At 45.5% G+C, this 22,547-nt stretch overlaps 1 protein-coding gene across 1 annotated transcript in view; it reads left to right on the forward strand.

Annotated features, from left to right (window-relative positions):
* The window catches only part of ATP11C (ATPase phospholipid transporting 11C), a 50,586-nt gene that overhangs the window by 19,555 nt on the left and 8,484 nt on the right, over positions 1–22,547 (forward strand). Inside the window, 22 exon segments of the mRNA XM_040571888.1 lie at positions 847–950; positions 1,579–1,629; positions 2,463–2,527; positions 3,107–3,188; positions 3,549–3,699; positions 4,630–4,827; positions 6,209–6,338; positions 6,341–6,369; positions 6,582–6,739; positions 7,329–7,400; positions 8,000–8,073; positions 8,799–8,902; positions 9,571–9,752; positions 10,811–11,074; positions 11,449–11,623; positions 12,808–12,910; positions 14,371–14,516; positions 15,467–15,526; positions 16,568–16,695; positions 18,968–19,103; positions 20,859–20,924; positions 21,772–21,875. Of these exon segments, the coding sequence (XP_040427822.1) occupies positions 847–950; positions 1,579–1,629; positions 2,463–2,527; positions 3,107–3,188; positions 3,549–3,699; positions 4,630–4,827; positions 6,209–6,338; positions 6,341–6,369; positions 6,582–6,739; positions 7,329–7,400; positions 8,000–8,073; positions 8,799–8,902; positions 9,571–9,752; positions 10,811–11,074; positions 11,449–11,623; positions 12,808–12,910; positions 14,371–14,516; positions 15,467–15,526; positions 16,568–16,695; positions 18,968–19,103; positions 20,859–20,924; positions 21,772–21,875 (2,582 nt within the window).

Here is a 22,547-nt window from a genome sequence, read left to right on the forward strand (position 1 = left end):
TAGCTGCTGCCTGCCGTGTTGTATGTTTTTCTGGTGTGTGTCAGGCTGTGCATATGGGAAGGATGCCTAGTTACGTGAAACTGGGGCAGTTATAAAATGGATTGTGGCAGGGCTCTGTCTTTGAAGCAAGAATCTTCGGCCATACGTTATCTAAAAGAGTATGTGTTTTCTAAAGAGGCTAAGGGCCGTGGATGTAAGGATCGAGGAATTGATTAGGAGGCTGTATCGCTCAGTAATTGCACGGTGTCCATGGTGACTGGAGCGTCGGATGCAAAACTCGGCACAGGGGCCTGATTTGATATTGGGCATTGTATGAACGGTTCTGAACTGTTTCACAGAAGCTGCGATTTATAGCAGAGGTGTGGGTGTGCTTTCAGTATGAAAACCCAGGCAGGTTCCCAAACCAAGCATTAAGGTGGGCATTTATAACGTCACAGCTACGTGTATAGCATGGCAGTTCCTCCTGCAGTGCACAATGGGAGGAACACAAAGGCAATGAGCTGAGGAAGCTTTTTAATGAATTTGTTTGTGAGGACGGATTAAGGCAGCCTGTCGTACAGCCCGCAGTGGTTTGGAGCCACCAGCAGCTCCTATAAATAGCGCTCGCAGGCAGCGAGCTGATCCTCCGTGGGCTTCCCGGCTAATTGCGAGCGGCGAACCTTCGCGCTGCCTAAAAACAGCTTTGAGCCCGCCGATGCTGGGGCTGGCCTCTCATTACCTCTGGTGTCCCGGGGGCACCTGCAGCCCCCTGGGGAGATGCAGAGATGCTGAGTGCCAGCGGGCCCGCCTGCAGCCCGAGCTGCGTTCCTGGGGCTGCTGCTGAAAAGTGTGCGCTTCTCTTGCCAGACTCACTACGCGGTGCGGGATACCACCGTGCTCTGCACAGATGAAGCCATAGATGCCCTCACAGCCACGATCGAGTGCGAACAGCCGCAGCCAGACCTCTACAAGTGAGTGTGGGCGTCCTCGCTGCTCCTCCCAGCCTGCTACCAAAGCCTCAGCCACATCTCTAAATATAAGTTAAAGTTCAATAAAGCGAGGGGTGTTTTCTTGTCAGCAAATGACAGGTTTCTGGAGGCAGCAATGAGCTACGGGGCTTCTGGATGAAGGTGGCAAAGTCAACGCTGGGCTGCTTCAGGTCTCAGTTCCTTTGCAGCAAAGCCTCTCCGACGAAACACTCATCGTGGTGTAATGAGTTCTATTTTTGTCAGCTCCGCTCTAGTAGTGGTGCATGCACCTATTTTTAGGCCAGCGTACCTTCCAAGTAAAATGCATTCCAGGATTAAGCTGTCTTGGTGGTTAAATCCCTTGAAGGAGGCTTGCTGCCGTGTGTTTTACGCAGTGACTGAGATGAGCTGGGGGTGCCCAGGCATGGTCAGCTCCTGCTGTGCGGGGGTGGCAGCGGGGAGGCACCCAGGGTGGTGGGCTGTGGTTTGTCCCTTCTGAAGCCTTGACCTCTCAGCTGCATGAATTACTATGTTCCCATCTCCTGATGATGACATTTTAGTGTGTTTGTAGTAGCTCTTTTTAATGTTCATATGTTTGTATTTCAAGTTCTCATGTACTTTTTAATTGCAGATTTGTTGGAAGAATTATCATCTACGGAAGTAACCAAGAGCCCATAGCCAGGTTAGTCTTGCAGCTGTCTCACTGTCCCCCTCAAAGATTTGAGGCATCTACGCCAAATTTCAAGGGTCTGAACTGTCGCTATCACTAGGGAATGTCTATTTCTCTTTAGCAGTTCCAAATATCTCCTTTATTAAAGGAGACTTATAATTAATCCCTCTGCTTGCTTTCTTCTGCCACTTGGTGACTCATCTGAGCCCACCGGGGGACTGGGGAAGCTTTCTGTAGCTGTGAGTGAGAGCTGTAGACAATCTCCAGGTGACAGCCCGTAGAGCCCCCAGGGAATGGCCCAGGACACAGGGACGGGGCTTCCAGCACTGAGTGCTCATGTGCTGGCAGAAAACCCACGATGCTCCTTAGCCACTGTAGTCCTGCCAGCAGCCTCTGCAGCCTCCTGAAGAAAGAGAAGCAGTGGAGGGTCATGGGTGGGACGTTCAAAGAGAAATAAAAACAGGAGTGGGAGCAAAATAAGATGTCTTTGGTGCCATTGATCAACTGCTGAAATTGATAGATTTTCTAAGGTTTTAAAAACAGGTTTTTTATATAATTACTAGAACATGTTACGTGTGAATGTTTTGTACTTATTCCTCCAAAACTTCACTGAGAACCCACCATTAAATTTGGGACCTTGAGTACCAAGGATAGTCTACATAAGATGAAATGGAAATAAAAGTACATGCATGGAAAAATAAGGAAAGTCTAAATTAACATACTAATCAAGTAATCACCTGTAAAATAACATCAGTTCAGCTTTATAGTTTACCTCTGTGTTTAAATTGTAAAGAAGTTTGAATGTTCCTTTAGTGATGTGCTATTATAACTTCTTTTATGTTTAGGTCTTTGGGTCCCGAAAACTTGTTGCTGAAAGGTGCTACCCTCAAAAATACCAAGAAGATTTATGGTGAACAATTTTTTTTTATTATAGTTCTGATGAACATTTTAATTTGTCATTACCACTATATCTAGAAAGAGAAAATACTTATCTACAGCCTGTCTGCCAGGGTTCTACAGCTGCATTTATATGCCAGCTGCTTGAAAAGTTTCTAGGGTAAAATCTGGGGGTGCTGGTTATATCTGCAGTGCTGCCATGCTATGCAGGTTGTGTCAATACACCTAAGCAAGCTTTTCTTTGTGCCTGAGTTACAAAGAATAGGGACTTGTTTCCAAATCCTTTTGCCGAACACTTTTGCTAGAATCACATTCCTAGACATCAGTAATTTCGAATGAAGGCTGTTAGGGAAGACTGATATTTTTTCCGTGTGTGATCCTTGGGCTGCCGGTCAGTGCTCAGGGATATGTGCAATTAACATTACTTAGCAGCCACTGAGCTTTCTGCAGTTGAGCAGCCCTTGGGTAATGCCGATTTCTTGAACTGGGGGTCAAGTTCCCATGTACGCGCTGATGCCTCCGACGGCTCAGTGAAAGCTGGGTCCCTTCTGGCTTGTGAGTCCCTGATGAGCTCTGCTTTAATCCTCTGTAGGTGTGGCAGTCTATACTGGTATGGAAACAAAAATGGCTTTGAACTACCAAGGGAAATCTCAGAAACGCTCTGCTGTAGAAAAGTGAGTAATTATAGTAGGCAAAAATTGGTATAAGCTGTTGGGTTTTGTCATGGATGACTTGCACAGAAATAATCCCCTAATCTGCTGCCTTTTGTTTCAGATGCTCTCTGATTTTCCGTGCAATCTGTGTATTTCGTTAAGCATATCTTTCAAGGAGCTACATCATTTAGTAGCTTTTTTATTTTTAAAAAAATAAGAAATGCTAAAATGTATGAACTGACCCTGAGTATCAGCACTGTTAAAAGCACTTGTTCTGCAATTCCCTTCTTAAGATTAAGGAAGTTCTGTTCCTGCTTATTTGCATGATTTTCTTTATAAAAATAGTTGCAAGAATTCTAAAAAGAAACCTCTATTTTTCAGATCTATCAACGCTTTCCTGATAGTGTATTTATGCATCCTATTGAGCAAAGCTACTGTGTGCACGACTCTGAAATATGTCTGGCAGAGTAATCCACTTAATGATGAGCCTTGGTACAATGAAAAGACTAAGAAAGAGAGAGAGACGTTCAAGGTAAATGGATTTGTATTTCAGCACCTCCTCCAGCTTTATTTATTCTGACAGTTTTATTTAATCTGATCGTGTCTGCTGCCAACCCTGTGATGCCTGTTTGCTCTTTGGAAGTGCTGTCACTTACTGCGATCTCTCCATGTTTGTGTTTGTCTCCTGTCTCGGTTACTACCTGCACCTCTCATACTTGTGCACTGCAATGCTTGCATGGAGCAGGGCACAGTGATGCTCGTAGCAAGGCTTGCCGCTAATCCTGCTTGCGCCCTGGCATCCCCATCACCTTGGGGACAAGCGAATACATGCAGGCTACCGGCAGGCGGGCAGATAACATCATTTCCACCATGCAGAGACATTATATAAATGCAGCAGCTGATTTAACCTGGATCCTTATCTGAACTTGAGCTATCTTTCAGCTTTGAGTAGATAAATTGAGGCCACGTCAGCCAGGTTCTTAAGCTTGCCGAGACACAGGCAGCCAAGCCTGAAAGAGTGAGTGTGAGTGGGTGGAAATCAGCTGATTCCGTTGATTGTTGAGTGGGACTTCAGAGATGTCACTGAATTGGTTGTACCCTTGCCATAGCTTGACTGGTCTCAAAGCACTTTGCTCCAGGTAGCTGAGATGAGAATCAGCCTGTAACAGTGTGTTCTGAAAAGGAATATGTACCTGAATAAAATGGAGATTTGGTCACTTTGAACCAGTAAGATGTGCTCTTCTGTTATACCCTCACATAGCTGTAGAAGGCAGTGAGATTTTCTACATTGAAGGAAAATAGAATTTGGCTATACCTCAACTGTACTCAGTTATTTTCAGGATTTTTTTTTTCTATTTAACCTTTAAGGAAATGCTGTCTAAAACCTCAGAGTTGTTGTTGTAAACTGTCTCATCCCTGAGTTACGCACAGACTGTATCTTCCTCTTGTCTTTCCATTGCAGGTGTTGCGGATGTTCACAGACTTCTTGTCATTTATGGTCCTCTTCAATTTTATTATCCCAGTCTCCATGTATGTTACAGTAGAGATGCAGAAGTTCTTGGGTTCCTTCTTCATCTCTTGGGACAAGGAAATGTACGATGAAGAAATAAAAGAGGGAGCATTGGTGAACACCTCGGACCTGAATGAGGAGCTTGGACAGGTCAGAACGAGCTCTGTTTGCATCTGCTGTGAGGAACGTCATCTGGGTTGGCAGAGGAGCAGCTGGCATGGGGAGGAGGGCAACAAGGGTCCACTTTTGCTACCAGCATGCACACCGTACATCATCCCCTCCTACCATGGTGGGGCTGTGGTGGTCAGTACTTCTGGTGGTGGTCTTTGTGTCTCTCTTGGCTTCAGTGGTTGTGTATCGCTTGCTCTCTCCAACTTGATGGTTCTCCCCACCACAGCTGTTATGATGTTGCATTAAAAAACAAAAAAAGGTTGACAAAGCATTTGGAAAGTTGACCTAAGTTGAGCATTGCAGTGTTGTTACGTTACTTCTTATCAGTGCACCTTAAACAGAAATTAAAAGCCTTGCTGTATTTAATTAAGGCAGAAGAAAAACACAGGCAGGAAGAAAATTGATTGCAGTTTTTATTCCAACACTACAGTTCTTGATAGCTCTGAAAAACAATTAGTGGGCCACTGCCGCTGGAGCTTGTAACATTCTCCCTAATAAGAAACCTTGTTGTGGCAGTTGCTTGCTGTCCCAGCAGGGCAGAGCTTCAGCCAGTCTGGTGACACTTTCCATTTAACATGATTCTACTCGCTGCATGAAATGGATAAGGTTATAAATAGTGTATGAAGGAGTAGGAATTGGGTCACGCCAATTGTTTCCATACTGGGGAAAATCAGGCACAGTACTCTGCATGTCAGGAAGGTTTGCTTTCTCCGCTTCAATTAAAAATGAAAAATCCTCTGCCTCTTCAAGGATTAACAGAAATGACTGCCCAGTCATCTCTGGGCATGTAATGTACATGCAACCAGGCTGCTGCAGGCTTTGCTAGAGCAGTTAGAGAGCTGCTAGCTTCTCTCTCTTATCTGTGTCAGGAGAGGCTGAGTGTGGGGTATGTACAGTGCCTCCTGCTTTTTATTTTGCTTAAAAAAAATGTTTGGAGTAGCAATTACCTGCCTTATATACAGCACCAAGATGGAAGTCCCACAAAGGCAGCAGACCTGCAGCAGCAGCTGTATAAGCACTGGGAGCCACAGCAAAGTAGCCAATAAAGAGGATGAGGGAAGATGAAGGGCCTTGAAACAGGTTTTAAAAGTCTTCAGGAGCTGCCTCCCTGCCACTTGTTCAATGGATGGAAGAACAAGGGAGGATGGAAACAGTAAATCTATACAGTGGTGTAACCCCCATGCAGCACCTGCATGTTTTTGGATGCCAGGTCAGGAAAGCAGCAAAGTACTCTCCAGGATTGGTCCAGATGTATCAAAATGCCCCAACCTTTCCATCTGGAGGGCTGCTTCCCTGGTGTGCCTTTGGTGTGGCTGTGGAGGCAGGGAGTACAGCGAGGTGGGTGTCCCCTTGCTTCTAGGTGGAGTTCGTCTTCACGGACAAAACAGGAACCCTGACGGAGAACAGCATGGAGTTCATCGAGTGCTGCATAGACGGGCACAAGTACAAAGACTGCATTTCAGAGGTTGATGGCTTCTCCCAGACTGATGGGCCCTAAAATACTATGGCAAAGCAGAAAAGGTAAGAAATCAGCTTGTTGATTAATGCTGGGGTTTTGTTGGCAGCTCCGGGCTGGATGGATATATGTGATCTATTACCGCTGATATTGCTGGGGGGTGGGGAATATTTTTGGTTTTAAAATACCCATGTACAACAGTGGTAACCAGCTGCTTTGAGTTGGACTGGGTGCGTGGCACAAAGCTGGTAACGAGCCCTTCCTCCATCCTGCCTAGAGCCGAGAAGAGCTGTTCCTGCGAGCCTTGTGCCTGTGCCACACCGTTCAAATCAAGGAAGCGGACCAGGTGGATGGGCTGATAGGACATCCCGAATGCAAACACACCTACGTCTCCTCTTCCCCAGATGAAATTGCTTTGGTGAAAGGCGCAGAAAAGTAAGAATGTGGAGATGGTTTTTTTCCTCTTCTGGGAAGTCACACGAGCATTTGAGTTGGAAAGAGCTCTCCAAAAAAGCAGTAGGCTACAAAGGGTCTCTGCTGAGCAGCTTTTCAGGAGGCCAAAGTTTACATTCACTGCTGAGAGCAGCCCCTAAAGCATGGCATTGCAGCCAGTTTGCTTCCTTTGTGTGCAGTGGCAAAATAATAAGATGGGCTACTTTTGTGAAACGTGCGTTTCAGTCCTTAGAAGATGTTGTTGCCAACCCTGAGTTTTAGACTGAGGCCACTGCAGCTCTGTACTAGCTCGTGGATGGTAAATGTAATGGAGACCCAGGGGACCACGTCCGGAGCCTCTTGGCATCTGTGCACTGAAGTGTCCAGCTCGCTGGGCTACAGGAGTGATGCCAAAATGTCACAGCTGGCTCTGCAAGGAGCGAGCAAACATCTGGCCAGGCTTTCTAGCGTGGGCTCGATACCTTCTTTGTCTCTCCTCTGCAGTACAGAAAGTGAAATGAGAACGCAGTTAACGATTAATATGTGCCAATGGGTGCTCTCACTGTTGTTCTGTCCTCTTGTTTATTGACAGGTATGGTTTCACTTTTCTAGGACTTGAAAATGATTTCATGAAAATACGAAACCAAAAGAATGAAACTGAAATGTAAGTGCCATGGGGTCTGCGAAGTAATATTGCTCCGGGTAATTGAATGGGTTCTGCTCAGCACCGGCTCCCATGTGGGTTAATTAACTTCGGTCAATGTGGCAAACCGGGCAAGGTCAAAAGCGCTCAGCAAGGGTTGTCAGACCAGCTACCGACCTGCACAGACACTGCTCCTTCTTGCAAAGAGCAGGCTGAAAGGCAAGGCTTGCTTGCAAAAACCTGCTGTCAGCTCTACAGAAGCCTTCATTCAGGTCCCTTGAGTGCGTCCAGTCCCTTGCATGTCTCCTTCCCCAGTGCCTGACACCACAGGTGGCTCACCAGATTTGAGATTGGTTGCCAGTGTTACGGATAGCAGGGCATGGCTTACACTGTGTGACCAGGCTTCTTGTTCCCCCTCCCAAACTCAAAATAATTAGGTTTTACCCTTTGGTAACAGCTACTGTGACATCTGCAAGTATGTGAGCAGCTGAGAGTGAATTATCTAATCCCAGTGCTCCCCTACAACTCGTCCCCACAATCAAAATTCACTTCTTACTCTGGGGAGTTGGCATTGAGTTGTCTTAAAGCTCACTTCCTTTTTTTTTTTATTTTATTTTAAGGTACCAGCTTCTCCATATATTGAACTTCGATCCTGTCCGTCGCCGTATGAGTGTCATTGTGAAGACCATCACAGGTACAGTTAAAAGGCATTTCTAGACTCATGGACATGTGTGCACATATGCACAAATATAAAACCCCTTCATTCCTTTCTGAACGTGTGTAACACAGCGCACTGTAACCCAGCAAGGCTAAGCTCTTAGGTTCTCTGGACTGGTCTAGGCACATTAACACTTCTAGATACATTAACTCTGTTACTGGGTCTGGTTGGGATAGTGTTGATGTTCTTCATAGGAGATGCATGGAGCCAGCTGCAGGTTAAGGGAGGGGACAAGGACAGGGACCTCGCTTTTGCTTGCCTTGCCCCAGCCTGGAGGTATAACTACAGGAGGAGGTCTGAGACCTTCACATGAGTGGGATGGGTTTTCATGGGGTTAGCAGACAAAAATTCAGGGGTCATCCTTCTTAAATTTCAGTCCTATAAGTTCTAGGACATGGGCTTTTTCCCATCCCCTAGGGTTTCTGAGGCTTCTAAATAGGAAAAAATAAACTGCTTTGTCCAGCCTTCTGCAGCAAGTTTTCTCCGGGCAGGTAGTGACATTGGATAGTTCACCCTGAGGTCAAAGAAGGTTTTGTACAGGTGTCACGCCACTTTTGGTAGGCAGCCAGGCTTCTAGCAGTTCCTTCTTTAGTCCTGACAGACTTCTTCCTCTGCATCATTAGCTGGCTATTGAAGCCAGTGTCTGTTAAGTCTTTCTATGGCTTTTGAATGCGATAAACTATTTATAACTCTGCTTTTAGGAAAGCTACTTCTCTTCTGTAAAGGAGCAGACTCCTCTATTTTTCCGAGGGTGCAGCAAGAAGAAATCCAACAAACTAAAGTCCATGTGGACCGCAATGCTATGGTAAGCACGCAGATGGAATTTGGCTGGCTCCTGGGGTCAGGAAAGCCTTATGCCAAAAATAGGGTTGTGACCTTGCTTTGGAGGGAAGTATTGAAAATGTGAGTGCCCCTCTTATTGTTTTGAAGCCTGGCTTCTTTCCTTTTTTGTTTCTTTGACTTCCATGTTTATTTGACTTTTGATATACTTATATGGGCTCGATTGCAGTTGTGTCCAAGCATCTCCAAAGCAAGTTAAAAATAGAAAATAACAATAGCAGACTGTTTTCTCTGGTGGGAGAAGTCTTTCAATCAATTGTGACGAGCATGCAAAGGTGGAAGAGAAGCATTTCTTGGGAGGCGTCTTTGGCAGAGGTGGTCGCATGTGGGGGCATGTCCCTTCCTTGGTCCTGGATATGGGAACACTTGATTTCCACTTGCCCTGTTAGGTGCAGGATATCTGCTCTGTCTGCCATGTTATGTGCATGTGAATGTACTCTGATGTGAGGAAGCTCCTCTATAAACATAGAGAAATTGGTCTTCTGTCTTAAGCTAACAAAGCATCGTTACCATCAGGTTCAGTACTCACTGAAAGTACTAACAGTGGGGAAAAGTACTGAGCCTAATGTGGGGAGCTTCAGAAAATATGGTTTTCGGGCACTTGTCCACTTTTTTTTCTTTCCCTCCTACAAGGATGGCTACCGAACACTTTGTGTGGCATTCAAAGAACTGACTCAAAAGGAGTATGATAAAATAGACCGACAGCTTAATGAAGCGAAGATGGCTCTGCAGGACAGAGAAGAAAAGATGGCAAAGGTTTTTGAAGACACAGAAGCAGACATGCACTTGATTGGAGCAACTGCTGTAGAAGACAGGTAAAGAGCACACAGACCAGGCACTGTTGGCCACCGTGGTAGCCAGGGTTTCTCCATGACTTTGTGTTGTGGTGGACCCACGTTCTCTCACGTGAGCTGCAGCGAGGTTCCTGTGCAGCCTGGGATGGCTTTACCTGTGGTTACAGGACAGCCTGGGAGCCATGGGAGGTAAAATCCAGAACAGTCTGTGAGCGCTGAGCGACGCAGACGTTGGAAGTGTCCAGGGCAATCACTCTGTGGCACAACCCATTACACACTGCCCTAGTTGCTACAATTGGCTGGTGTAGAATTTAGGATTTATTAATGAAACCACAGAAGTACTTGCACTTCCAGAAAGTGAATGAACGCGTGCAGTGTTAATTTGCATATCAAAACATATTTAGTATAATGCAGTGAATTTTGGCTGCACATTAAAATTGGAATTACCGAGTTCTAGTCCTTATTCCTGTGGCAGTAGTCTGATTACCATGGGGACAATCAATTAACTTCTCTCTCTTATATTTCCTACCTGTAAAATAAGGATACCTGGGGGTGAGGGGGCTGAGGGAGTGTGGATTAACTGGCAATGTTGGCTAAGCCTCTTTACACCCATGGAGTGTTGTATCTCAGGAACATATTTCTGAGGCTCCTGCATGCCTGGGGCTTGCTGGGAAGGGCTTCCCAGCCTCTTTTGGAGGTCTTGTTTGTTCTGCTATCATATTTTCTCAATTTACACCTAGTTTAGAGCTGCTCCAAGCTCTTTCTACTTCTGTCTGGAAGTGTGAGATGTTTTTCACCGGTGGTGCTTTTGCACACTGGGTTGTGCACTAGCAGGTTTGAAGGTGGCTGGGGAAGCCAGCATGCCAACAAAGGTGGGTGCTTGTGGTCCGTCAGCACGCAGCTGCGGCTGATCCTCTCACCAGGTGGCCAGGACGTGGCCAGTGCTGAGTCCAGCTCTGTGACTTGGTCGGGGGTCTCACTGGGGGCTCACTGGCATGCCACCAGCAGCGCGGAGCTGCTCAGGGTCTGCCTTGCCTCCGAACCAAGTCTGATCGGTCATGTTTCCTCTCCGTGTTCAGACTGCAAGAACAGTCAGCAGAGACGATTGAAGCTCTGCATGCTGCCGGCATGAAGGTGTGGGTGCTGACGGGAGACAAGATGGAAACGGCCAAGTCCACCTGCTACGCCTGCAGGCTCTTCCAGACCAGCACCGAGCTGCTGGAGCTGACGGTGAAAACAGTGGGGGAGAGCGAGAGAAAGGAGGACCGGCTCCACGAGCTGCTGTTGGAGTACCACAAGAAGCTGATTCAGGATGTTCCCAAACACCGGGGTGGCCTGAAGAGGTGAGTGATGAGGAGGACCCAGCCTGCACGCATTTGGATTATAACACTGGGCATGGATGCAAACCTGATAGAGAAATTACACCATGTTGTGGCGCTGGGGGTGCGCTACTTGCACACGCTGCTGCTGGCTCCTTTGCTTTGTTCATTGTCTCTAGTATTAGTTGGTTTTGAACCTAACTGTACAGTTCCCTTAGTGAAAGACGTGTGTTAAATCCAAGATTTTTAAGATTGTAAGCCCCATAAAAGGGTTGGGGAAAAGATTAATACAAGAGCAATTCCTCTTCCAGTAAGATGTTGTAAGCAGCTAGATTGACTTCTTAAAGTGTAACTGATTTTTTTCCCATAACACAAACCTGTTCCTCATTGTGCTCTAGAAGCTGGACGTTGAGTCAAGACTATGGACTGATTATAGATGGCTCGACGCTGTCACTGATACTCAATCCTTCACAGGATTCCAGTTCTAGTAATTACAAAAACATATTTCTACAAATCTGCTTAAAGTGTACTGCAGTTCTCTGCTGCCGAATGGCTCCGTTGCAGAAAGCACAGGTATTTACATTTTTTTAACCAACTGAAGCTGTCGTTAAGTGATATGACACACCTTTAATCCTTTAGCAGGGCTTGACCTGATCTGTAGGTGGGCTTCAAAACCTGTTGTGAGAAATCTAAGTACAAACTGCTGCCTCATTCACCAGAAGGTGCTGAAAACGTTGCAGACTAGTTCAGATCTGGTTTCTTGATTTGAGAGGTTGGCTGCCATCATAGAACTTACTGCGCTGAGCGGTAGATAGCAAAGTTCAGGAAAAGGCTCCTGGAGGGGCATTGCAAAGCAGGTTGTTATTCGCTAGGGAGTAGGAAAATGCACATGGCACAGGAATTCACTAATTTAAAATACAGCAGTATTGCTGTAACAGCCTGACTTATGGATTTGCCAGGAAGATGAAACAAGTATGAAGAATTGTGAGGTAGCAACAAACCTTCAACAAGTTGTAGCCAGGTACTCCTTTTCTTGTATTAAAGGTATGTTTTTTTTGAAAGTAGCCTTCAGATGTAAACTCTGATTATTTCTGTGTAATGGTGTGAGGCTACGTTTCCTGCAGTGCTGCTTTAAATAAAGCTTACTCATCTTAATCAGCTAGGACTTCTCCAGGCTATGTATAAGCCTTGTCTGAACTTCAGAGCATTATGGAAACACCAGTCTTTCAAATACAAACATAAGCCCTGTCTTAAATATGCTTGCAGGAAGCCACAAACCCAAGCCAATTAGAAATAAACAAAACCCATTTGTTCTTTTTTTCGCTTCTAAATGTGTAGTCCATGACTTCCTCACACTAGCTGATGGTATCAAAAGGATGATGAACAGTGCGTTCTTAGTCCTGTTCCGGGGCATGATTGACTTCCACGTGAAATGCGTGAGAGGCCACATCTTCATAAGAGAGCAGGATCTGGCAGGAGGGAAGAGGAGGATACCGCTGTGAGTGGTTCCTTTTTAAGCACTGTCCTTTGGCCTTTTAAAGCTTAGTCTTGGCTTTTGCTCTAGTTAGTGGCTACAAAGGAAACAAGGAGGGATTTTTATTAATTTGAACTCTCTTGGCGTTATTTTGCTGCCACAGAAGCCAGGTTACTTGTTGAGGAGTGTTCTTGCAGATGAGGCAGCAGGGATCTCTTGAATTGTTTTTTTTTTTTTCTCTGAAATTATTATTTCTCCTGCTATCCTTTTCTAAATTTTTTAGATTGTGCGAATGGTGAAGAACACAAAAGGGAGCCCAATAACACTATCAATAGGGGATGGTGCGAATGATGTTAGTATGATTTTGGAAGCACATGTGGGAATAGGTAAGACTGCTGATAACAAACATCTAACACCTACGACTTGTCTGCTGTCCATCTGTGTTGCTGAGGTTCAGTGCTGAGGCACGGTCAGCATCTCTGCCTGTGGCTGAACTGATCCCCCTGAAAAATGTGGGAAGTGCTGCTGCTTTCAGCAAGGTTTAGCTCCAGATAAGTACATGGGGTAATCATGGGTTGCTGACCTTCGATGGTAACGTGCTCTTTGTCTTTATAATGGGATAAACCGGAGCTTGTGTTTAAAAAAAACTATATGGCCAAATTCAAGGTGGTAAAAGTTGCTTACTGGTCAGAAGGAAAGGCACGTGTAGCAAGCTGATTAATGTGTGATTAATGGCAGCCATTGCAAATGCAGTACAGTTAAAACGTCAGGCTTTAGTCAGGATCATTTGTAAGGGGAAAAGTAAAGAAGTGTGAAAGACTTGGTTCTGTCTTGCATCTTCACCTGGCCCTATTTACACCTCCTTCATTCCCAGTGGTGAAACACCTGGGTTTTTCTGCTGTCCTCTGCGCAAACAAGGTTGATGCTAGCTCAAATGAAATACGTAACTTCTCCAGTCTTCTCTTCGCTATTAAATTCAGCGCTGAGAATTTCAGTGGGATTGTACCTGCTTCTCTCAGCTGAGCTGCAGCTGGCATTCGTCCTTTGCCTGGGTTTGCCTGGCAGTGCTGATCGCAGCTGCTAGCAGCTCATGCATCTTGCAGGGGCTGATGCTCTGCTGTGTTGTCTGCCCTGTCCATATGACTGACATCATATGCAAACTGTTTAAATTTCTGCAGATTATTTTCTGAAAGTACTGGATATTTTTTAAGACCGTTAGAAAGGGTATTAAAGAGGGTAAAGATGGAAGAGAAAGGATAGCCTCTTTATTTCTGGTTGTTGGAAATGGCACGTTAGCCTCTAATGAATAGTTGTAGTTCATTTGAATGTGGTTTCTGAGTGAACAAAACTGGCTTTCTTGAGTTTTGCTCTGAGGGGATTTCTGGGGAGGCTGAGCATCTGCAGTGAAATAACCAGACTGCTAGATGCAGGCAAGCCCCTGGGGAAACCAGTTAGGTATCTTTCATCGGATTTTCGTAGATACTCTTCACCACATTCTCTTACTTAGAAACTTGGATAGCAAACTAAATATAAATTAAAATCTCCAGAGGCACATCTGATTGTTGTAGAGCCAAGACCATGCCAAGTCTTGAAGACCTTTAGTGTTTTGCTCTCCTGGGGTGTCTGTCTGCCACCCTATGCCTGCAGGCACAGTCCCCAGAACCCCACGGGTGGGCATGCACGGTGGATGCATGGACGTGTTTGAAATACAAAGTCCTTGTAGAATCAAGAATGAAATATGGCCTTTATCGTGGCTTGAGACAGACTTATGTGAACAAACATGGGTAGCATCAGTACAAATTCCAGTCCCATATGGATTAATCCCTTGCAATTCTTCTGTCTTCAGGTATAAAAGGCAAAGAAGGACGGCAGGCTGCAAGAAACAGTGACTATGCTGTTCCAAAGTTTAAACACTTAAGAAAATTGCTACTAGCACATGGGCATTTATATTATGTGAGAATAGCACACCTTGTACAGTATTTCTTCTATAAGGTAAGGATGTGTGTTCAGCTCATTTTGTTGTTTATAGTACGGGTTTCTTTGACAGTAGAAAAAATGGAAAAAGAAAAAACATGTATAGGATATTCTGTTGTGTTTACCTAGAAAAGGGTGTGTGTCTCCCATGTGCCTGTTTGTAAGTACTATGTATAAGGGAATGCGAGGTCATTACTTCTTCCAGCGTCTTCTGCAGATAGTAGAAGCTGGGATTAGTGTAATGTTTGGTAGAACACAGTGTCCCGATGTTGTGCTTTAACCGGCAGGCAGCTAAGCACCTCACAGCCGTTCGCTCCCCCCGCCTTCCAGTGGGATGGGGGAGAGAATCAGAAGGAAAACAAAAGCAAAAGCTAATGGGTTGAGATAAAGACAGTTTAATAGGACAGAAAAGGATGAGAAATAATGATGATGGTGATAATAATAATAGAATGTACAGAGCAAGTGATGCACAAGGCAATTTCTTACCACCCGCTGACTGATGCCCAGCCTGTCCCCGAGCAGTGGTTCCCCCAGCCAGCCCCCCCATATTAATTTTTCTGCATGACATCATATGGTAGAGAATATCCCCCTGGCCAGTCTGGGGCAGCTGTCCTGGTTCTGTCCCCTCCCAGCTCCTTGTGCACCCCTGGCCTTCTCACTGGCAGGATGCTGCGAGGCGCTGAAGAGTCCACGACTCTGTGTAAGCACTGCTCGGCAGCAACTAAGCCATCAGTGTGTTATCAGCATTGTTCTCATCCTAAATCCAAAACACAGCATCACAGCAGCTACTAGGGGGAAAAGTAATTCTATCCCAGACAAAACCAGGACACCTGTTTTATCTGATATCATAATATCAGGTATTATTATCTGATAATAGGGGAAAAATATTTGGATTTAGAATGAAAAGTGAAGCATTCACTGAGTGCATAAATGCTTCCCTGCTAACCCTTCTTTTTTTATTTTTCTAGAACCTTTGCTTCATTTTACCACAATTTTTATACCAGTTCTTCTGTGGATTCTCACAGCAGGTAACTTCCAGTAATACATCTAAAAAGACAGGGAAAAAGCAAGTCACATCATAAAGCTTCGTAGCAGAGATTTGACTTTTATGCATCCTGTCTCTTCCTCTTCTTTCTTTAGGTGATAGTACAAATTGACCTCCTTGCTCAGCACCACATCTGGAGCATAATAATTTTGAAACCTACAATTGAAAATAAATAAATTTGGCTTGCTTTCCATTCCCATCCATGACCATTTTTGTTGCTTAAACATGGATGTATGCCTTCCCAAAGTAACAAGAGGGTCGTTTAGCTGGTTTGCCAACACCTAATCCTGCTACTCTTAAGAGAAAAGTTTTTTGAAGACTTCCTGGTCTTTTTCTCTCTGCTGTATTTCCCTGTATTAAAGTTGTCTTTCAAAAGGAAGAACAGTTTGTTCTTTTATCAGAGCCTTTAAAGTAAGACACGTGATGAGCATCATCAGACACTTGCTTAGTCCAAGTGAGTGTCAGAAGGATGGATTTCTGTGCGGGGTGGGCTCGGGTGTTTGGAGACAATTCTTTGGGTTTTGTGTTCACTTGCAGGCTTTTGTGTCTGCTTGATCTTAAAAGCAATCATAGGAGATTATTCTCTGCTTGTCTCAGCAGAACCACTTGCTTTAAATAAAAAAAAAAAAAGGAAAAAAGAAAAATCATAGTCTAAAAAAGTCTAGTCTTTAGAGAGTCGCAGGAGACATCAAGTGTATTAATAGAAACGGCAGCACAAGAGCAGCTACAGAAAAGCTGCAGTAAGGACTGTTTAATCATGTTTTTCTGGAGGTCGAGCTGGGGCCCGGCCCAGGCAGGTACAGAGCTGCTGCCGGTGGGGCTGCCCTCGGTGGCCGTAGGGTTCTGGCCACGCAGCCTGTGGGTGCCTCGGCCCCGCTGCCATTGCATGGGGCGATTCGTGTCTGTGACAAAGGGGTGAGTCCATGGGTTATGTATGGAGGCAAGGGCTGGAACCTTAATCTATTTATGGGGAGACTTTTAAAGGCAAATTTCTGTCTCATTTTGCCCTTCTCCCTCTTTTCAGCCTCTGTACGATGCTGCTTACCTTACCATGTACAACATCTGCTTCACGTCACTACCTATCCTGGCTTACAGCCTCCTGGAGCAGCACATCAACATTGACACGCTGACCTCAGATCCACAATTGTATATGTAAGTAGCAAAGGACCGGGCAAGCCTCAGCACAGCTTTGTTGGCCACAGTTTAAGCTTTGTTGGTGCATGAAACAATCCATCAGGGATCACTTGAGCTGGTTGGTGTACCTGCCCTGTGGTGGTGACAAGGTAGCCATGGAACTGCAGAAAACTGCTTACATGTTACATGCCTATTTTAATTTATGCTCTCTAACAGTATCTGGTCCAGCAAACTGCCCTTCTGTCTGTATTAAAAAAAAAAAAAAAAGGCTGTAGATGGAATTATTCATCTACAAGAAAAAGCAAGCTGCAATTCTGGCCAGAGCATTCACTCATGTTAGTTCTGAGCCAGGCGGCGTGAGCCAAGCACGTGATGGAGGATGCAATAGATGGAGGGAAAATCTATCTTTCAGGAGAAGAGAGATCTATTCATTTACAGGAAAACGAATCCTCATGAAATCCAACTCAAGCAGGTAGTTTCTCAGCTGGTCTGGATGGATATCCCCCAAAGGCCAAATCTCCATTTCAAAACAAGTTACCTGGGAGCCGTGCTCTTTGCACTCAGAGTTTCCTCCACATTGCAGGTGGAGAGCAGAGTTTAAGAGGAGATGATCTCTCCCTGCTTTACTGTCTTCTTTTTCTCCTTTGTTGCAACTGGGGGAGTCCCTGACCTCCTGCAGAACCTGAAATACTTCACGTCTTCCCCCCAGCCCTGCCTGTGCATGTACATTAGTGCAGCCCTTCAGGGGATCTGAGTATTTCTGAAATAGCTACTCAGTTATATGATTGATTAAACTTCTGTGTTCCTCCACTCATATGGCAAAACACACATTTTTAAATAAATTTGTAATTGAATATTGTGCAGCATAGACCAATAACAGCAGCCCCCTGAGCATTCACCTGGTGAGCTGTCTGATCACCGGTGTATGTGAGTTGAGGGAAAACAGATTAATTGTGCAGTCAGATAGCTTCACTTTGAATATTCAGGACTATGCATGTGCTGCTGAATACAGAATGACTGCTGTGCCTCTGCTGTATAAAGTGTTGAGTTGCTGCACTGCAGATCTCTAGTCTGAGGCACAGTAAAAAGTCTGTTTACGATGAGTGCTGCAGGCCATAAATGCGAACGCAAAACAAATTGCACTGAGGAGGCTCTTTGCGTTTTCTCTCCTTGCAAAAATAGCTCTTGGTCTGATTTATCTGTGCTCCTTACTCTCACCCAAATTACAGTATGTTAGAGAATATCATGCATAGGATTCCAGTAGTGTTTTGCTTTAGAAATTGCAATTACAGGAGTTCAGCATCACACCTGTTTACAGGGTGCATCTTGCTGATAATAGATGTATTGCTAGAATAGTTACAAAAAAAAAAATGAGAGGATTTTTGGTTTTGCCATAAACATGCTTTCATCCCCCATCAATCTTCAAGTTTTAAAGAAGGCCATCTGAAAATACAGTGATGCAAGAAGCTTTTTTAAGCATAAGCAGCGGTTTTCAAATATTTTGGGGAAGGACTTCTGGAACAGTATTTCCTTTTCATGTCTAGCCAGTGTCAGGCTGTTTGAGGTGTAGTCAAAAGCACAGGTCCCTGGGGGTGCAGCTGGAGACCTGCAGCAGAGACCAAAGGAACTGAGGCTGGATGTGGTCCTGGGTTTGCAGCTCCGTGGCTGTGACAGTGGCCTTGGTGCATGTCCTCGCAGGGCCCTGTCAACGGTGCATCAACCTGCTGCTGCTGCTGCCTCCGTGCCAGATCTTATTCCTGTTCTCAGCCAAGAGCCTCCTGCTAAAACCCCCGTGCTAAAAACCCACGGTACGATTCAGGAGTTTATTTTCAGCCTGTACAGAAAAACACCACTTCCAGGAACAGCACTCTCAGAGCTTTCCCAAAAAAGTGAGTTTGTGCGTTCAACAAAAAGAGAGGGAAGCGTGCCACAAGTTCGCTGCATCTCATGCGTTTCTTTGTCGACATAGCCCTGGTTTTGAAATGCAGCAGTTAACAGCTGATAGGGCAGGCAGCGAGGTGGCTGCACGAGATGCTTGGGACAGCATTACAGCTGCTTGCTTCATTTGGATGGGGTTGGATTTTTGTCTGCATTACCTAGAGGAGGATAAAAAAAAATATGCTGAATGTCTTTTGATTTCTTAGGACCAGCATCTGCGTATAGCAAATGTTTAAGTCCTGTGTTCTTCTTGTCTCCTACAGCAAAGGCCCGCTCCAAGCCCATGGAAACCCTGGGCTTTGCAGCAGGACCTACATGATGGTGATTTTCTTGTTGCTTGTTTTCTTGGCAGGAAAGTTTCCGATAATGCAATGCTGCAGTGGAGGCCTTTCTTGTACTGGACCTTCCTGGGCGCCTTTGAAGGACTCGTGTTTTTCTTTGGGGTTTATTTTCTTTTTCAAAATTCATCGTTGGAAGATAACGGAAAGGTAACAACACCAAAAAAGAAAGAAAGATGAGTGTTTCTTTTGTGCCCTGCCTCTTTTATATGCCTGTCAGTGAATATCTACACGCTTAGTCTGTGCGCTGTGTCTCGAGTCTCGTCCAACGGTGTAGCATTGCTTACGGTGTGATTCTGCAGCAAATGCTTAAAACGAAACATTTTCCAAATCACCATGGAAACAGCGTAGAGGTGGTTATGCTCTCTAGGTACGATAAGTAGTCTTACAAAGAACTTTATTCCACCCCAGCGATGCCGCCAGCCTGTGCTTTGCACAGTGCACTTTCACTCTTCCGCATGGTCCCAGGTGTTGGCTGGGTGCAGGGCAGGACCTGCCAGCGAGGGAACCGTGCCCAGGCCACAAGGGACCAAAGCAGTGCCTGCACGAGGCCTGATCCAGCCCCCTGCCTCCCGTTGCAGGGGGGAAGGCTGGTGCTGGCGGCTTGCTGCTGGGCCAAAGCCAGCATAAGTTAGCGCTGCCGTCAGAAGCGAGCAGGCTGCTCTTCTTGTCCCTGCTGTCTGCTTGTTCGTGCCTCTCGCTCTGGGACCGGTGTTTGTATCACCACGTGAGCGAGGTGTGCGAGCTGGCCCAGGCAAACTTGCACGGGAAGATGGGGAGGGGGAAAGAATTTTTTTTTTATTTTTTTTTTGCTGGTTAGCTGAGAACAGAGCAAGGCATCGGTGCGGTGCAGCTGCCATGCAAGTGGTGGTCTGCGCTGTCTGGGGACACCCCCCACTGAAGGGAGGTGTTACCAGTTCTCAGCTGATGGAGAGCTTTACACCATCATTTGCGATCCTTGAAAACACCTTAGCTTTTTTTTTTTTTTTTAGGGGACAACACTGGGAGGAAAGCTGAGATTTGCATACATTGCATCAGTGCCACTATTTATGGCCCCAGCTATGTGTAGTCACGCACATGTATTGTAGATTCAGTGCCTTTCTGTATTTATAGCCATTCTGGTTGCATTTGAATAAAACATGTAAGCACTGCAGGTGCCTTGAGAGGTCAAGTCCATGTGGCACTAAAATAAGAGCTGTGGTTTTGTCCTGTTTTGTAAGCACTTATGCCTGTAAAGAACTGCTACCAGCAATTGCTCATAATATCCATGTATGTTTGATTGACTCCTTTTTCGCTCCTATTGACTTTAATTTTTTTGCATTTTTTAAAAACTTTTACATTTCACTTTCTGTTTTAATGTATGCATTCAGATCTTGACAGCCTTTGGTAAGCATCTGTCCCATTCATTGCCATCATTTGGATTTATATACAGTACCTGCTTTTCTTTGTTGTGCGTAGTCACTAGTGTCTGCAAACCAAACCAGCGTATTCTCGTACGGAGAAGCACCCGCTGGTGCGTTCTGCAAGCGGGACTAAAATGGCACGAGAACCGGAGGTGCTGCGATAGTTCTGTGTTACGAGAAAGCAGAAACGGAGTAAATTACCAAGAAATCATGAAATGCAGGTGGTCCAAACGACTCGTATTCTCAGTCAACATTGCTGTTAGTAGGAGGTTGTACCTGTCACTGTCACGACACCGGGTCACTTGTCCGTGGTAGTGCATGGCACAGGGTTAGCGTAGCGGGCGGCTGGCGTGCTGAGCGCCCGGCGCGCGTCCCGAGTAGCAGTCGCGCCATCCCTCCTTCCCCTTCCAGTCCTTGCTTGCACCGTTGTCATTGTCGTCGTTTCTGTTCCTCTCGAACGAGGTGGACAGAGGCGCGTGTGGCAACGCAACGTGTTTTCCAGGTGTTTGGAAACTGGACCTTCGGAACAATTGTTTTCACTGTCTTGGTGTTCACCGTCACTCTGAAGGTTAGCCTCTTTCTTCCCTTCTTCTTGCAGTCCTTTTTGAATGTTGTGCATATAGTGCAGTGTAAAATCGTTTACCCTGTGTGGTAAATACACTGAAGATGTATTTTTTGAATACCTTTCCCCCCACACTTTGTATCTTCTGTTCCTCCACACAGGCAGGAATTTATAAGTAGCTTATTGACTGCTGTCCTTTGTGTAGCCTATGGTCTGTGTGTGTGCTTATGACAAGTGCTTATGCTCTGGTAAATTATTTTCTTATTTTTTGCCCTCTTCTGAGACCTCCAGTTGGTTACAGTTGACTTCTTTCCCCACACTTAACGCCCCTTGGCTTTCAGCTCCAGAAAGAGGAGAGGAACAGCTGAGTACTTGGGTTTGACTGCCTTCTTTCAGATGCTGCTCAGCACCATAGGGATCACAAAAGCACATCTGTCAAACAACAGTAGCCAAACTGCTTTGTTTCATGGAGCTTTCCAGAATGAACGGTTTGCATAAGGCCTTACAAAAGGTCTTTTATGTTTGGGTCAGGACAGCAGGTGGTGACAGAAGGCAATTACAATTACTGCAACCTTTACACATTTGTTTCATGTAGCGTCAGAGGTTGCATCAAACTTATTCTATTAAAAAGTATCAGCTGCAATTAGAAACTTGCTGCTTCCCTGTTGATGTTGTGCCAGTCTGTAGATATTGAAAGTATTTCCCAGGTGTACATACACAGAGAGGTAGCTGACTGGAAAACTTCAATCGTGCTCTGAAAGCAGACAAATTTTATATAAATATAATTGAATACACTCTGCTTGTAATGCTTGTTCTGCCTGTTAATTTTTATTTTGAATTTTTATTTACGCAGCTAGCATTAGATACTCGATTCTGGACGTGGATGAACCACTTTGTGATATGGGGCTCCCTTGCCTTCTATGTGTTTTTCTCATTCTTTTGGGGAGGAGTCATTTGGCAAGTATCTTTTCTTTCAATGGTACTTTTTAGGGGAATGTCCATCACCTGCTTTGTGGGGGACGTGACTGCAGCGTCTCCACATTTGGGCGACCCAAAGGTTTGGGGACAGCAGGATGTTTGCAACTATGATAAGCACGTGTTAGTACCGATCATGGTGATTAATAGTGGTAGGCAGCACGAGTTTGCTTTTTTATGTCTTCAGATGGAATATTCTAGTGCCGTCATGGTGGGGTTTGTTCCTGGGGAGGGGAAAGGATGCTCTCTCCATGCAGCACTGCTGGAAGAGGGCTGTTGTGTGACCAGATCTGTGCACCAGCCTGGAGGCAGGTGGCACCCGCTTGCAGTCCGGGAGCTTGGTTCTGCCGGGAGGCAGTTTGCCTTCCCGGGAGGTGCCAGTGTAAATATTTCAGCATCCACTTGTTCACGTGGGTGGGAAAGAAAGGAAAAAAATGACGTTGGAAAGAAACCTGGGGACAGGAAAGGGAAGAACAGACAGGTAGACTCAGAGCAATAGGGCCCGGCACTGTGTGGCAGCCAAGGGGGAGGTAAGCAGGAGGAAGCACAGGTCCAGCTGCTGCAACAAGGAGGAACAGCGGCTTGGCCAAGAATTGGGGGTGAAGAGGCTGTATGAAGATGGGAGAAACATAAGAGTAGTCCCAGGAGGCTGCT

This window comes from Cygnus olor, chromosome 13 (genome assembly GCF_009769625.2).
Source record: "Cygnus olor isolate bCygOlo1 chromosome 13, bCygOlo1.pri.v2, whole genome shotgun sequence".
Lineage (NCBI taxonomy): Eukaryota > Metazoa > Chordata > Aves > Anseriformes > Anatidae > Cygnus > Cygnus olor.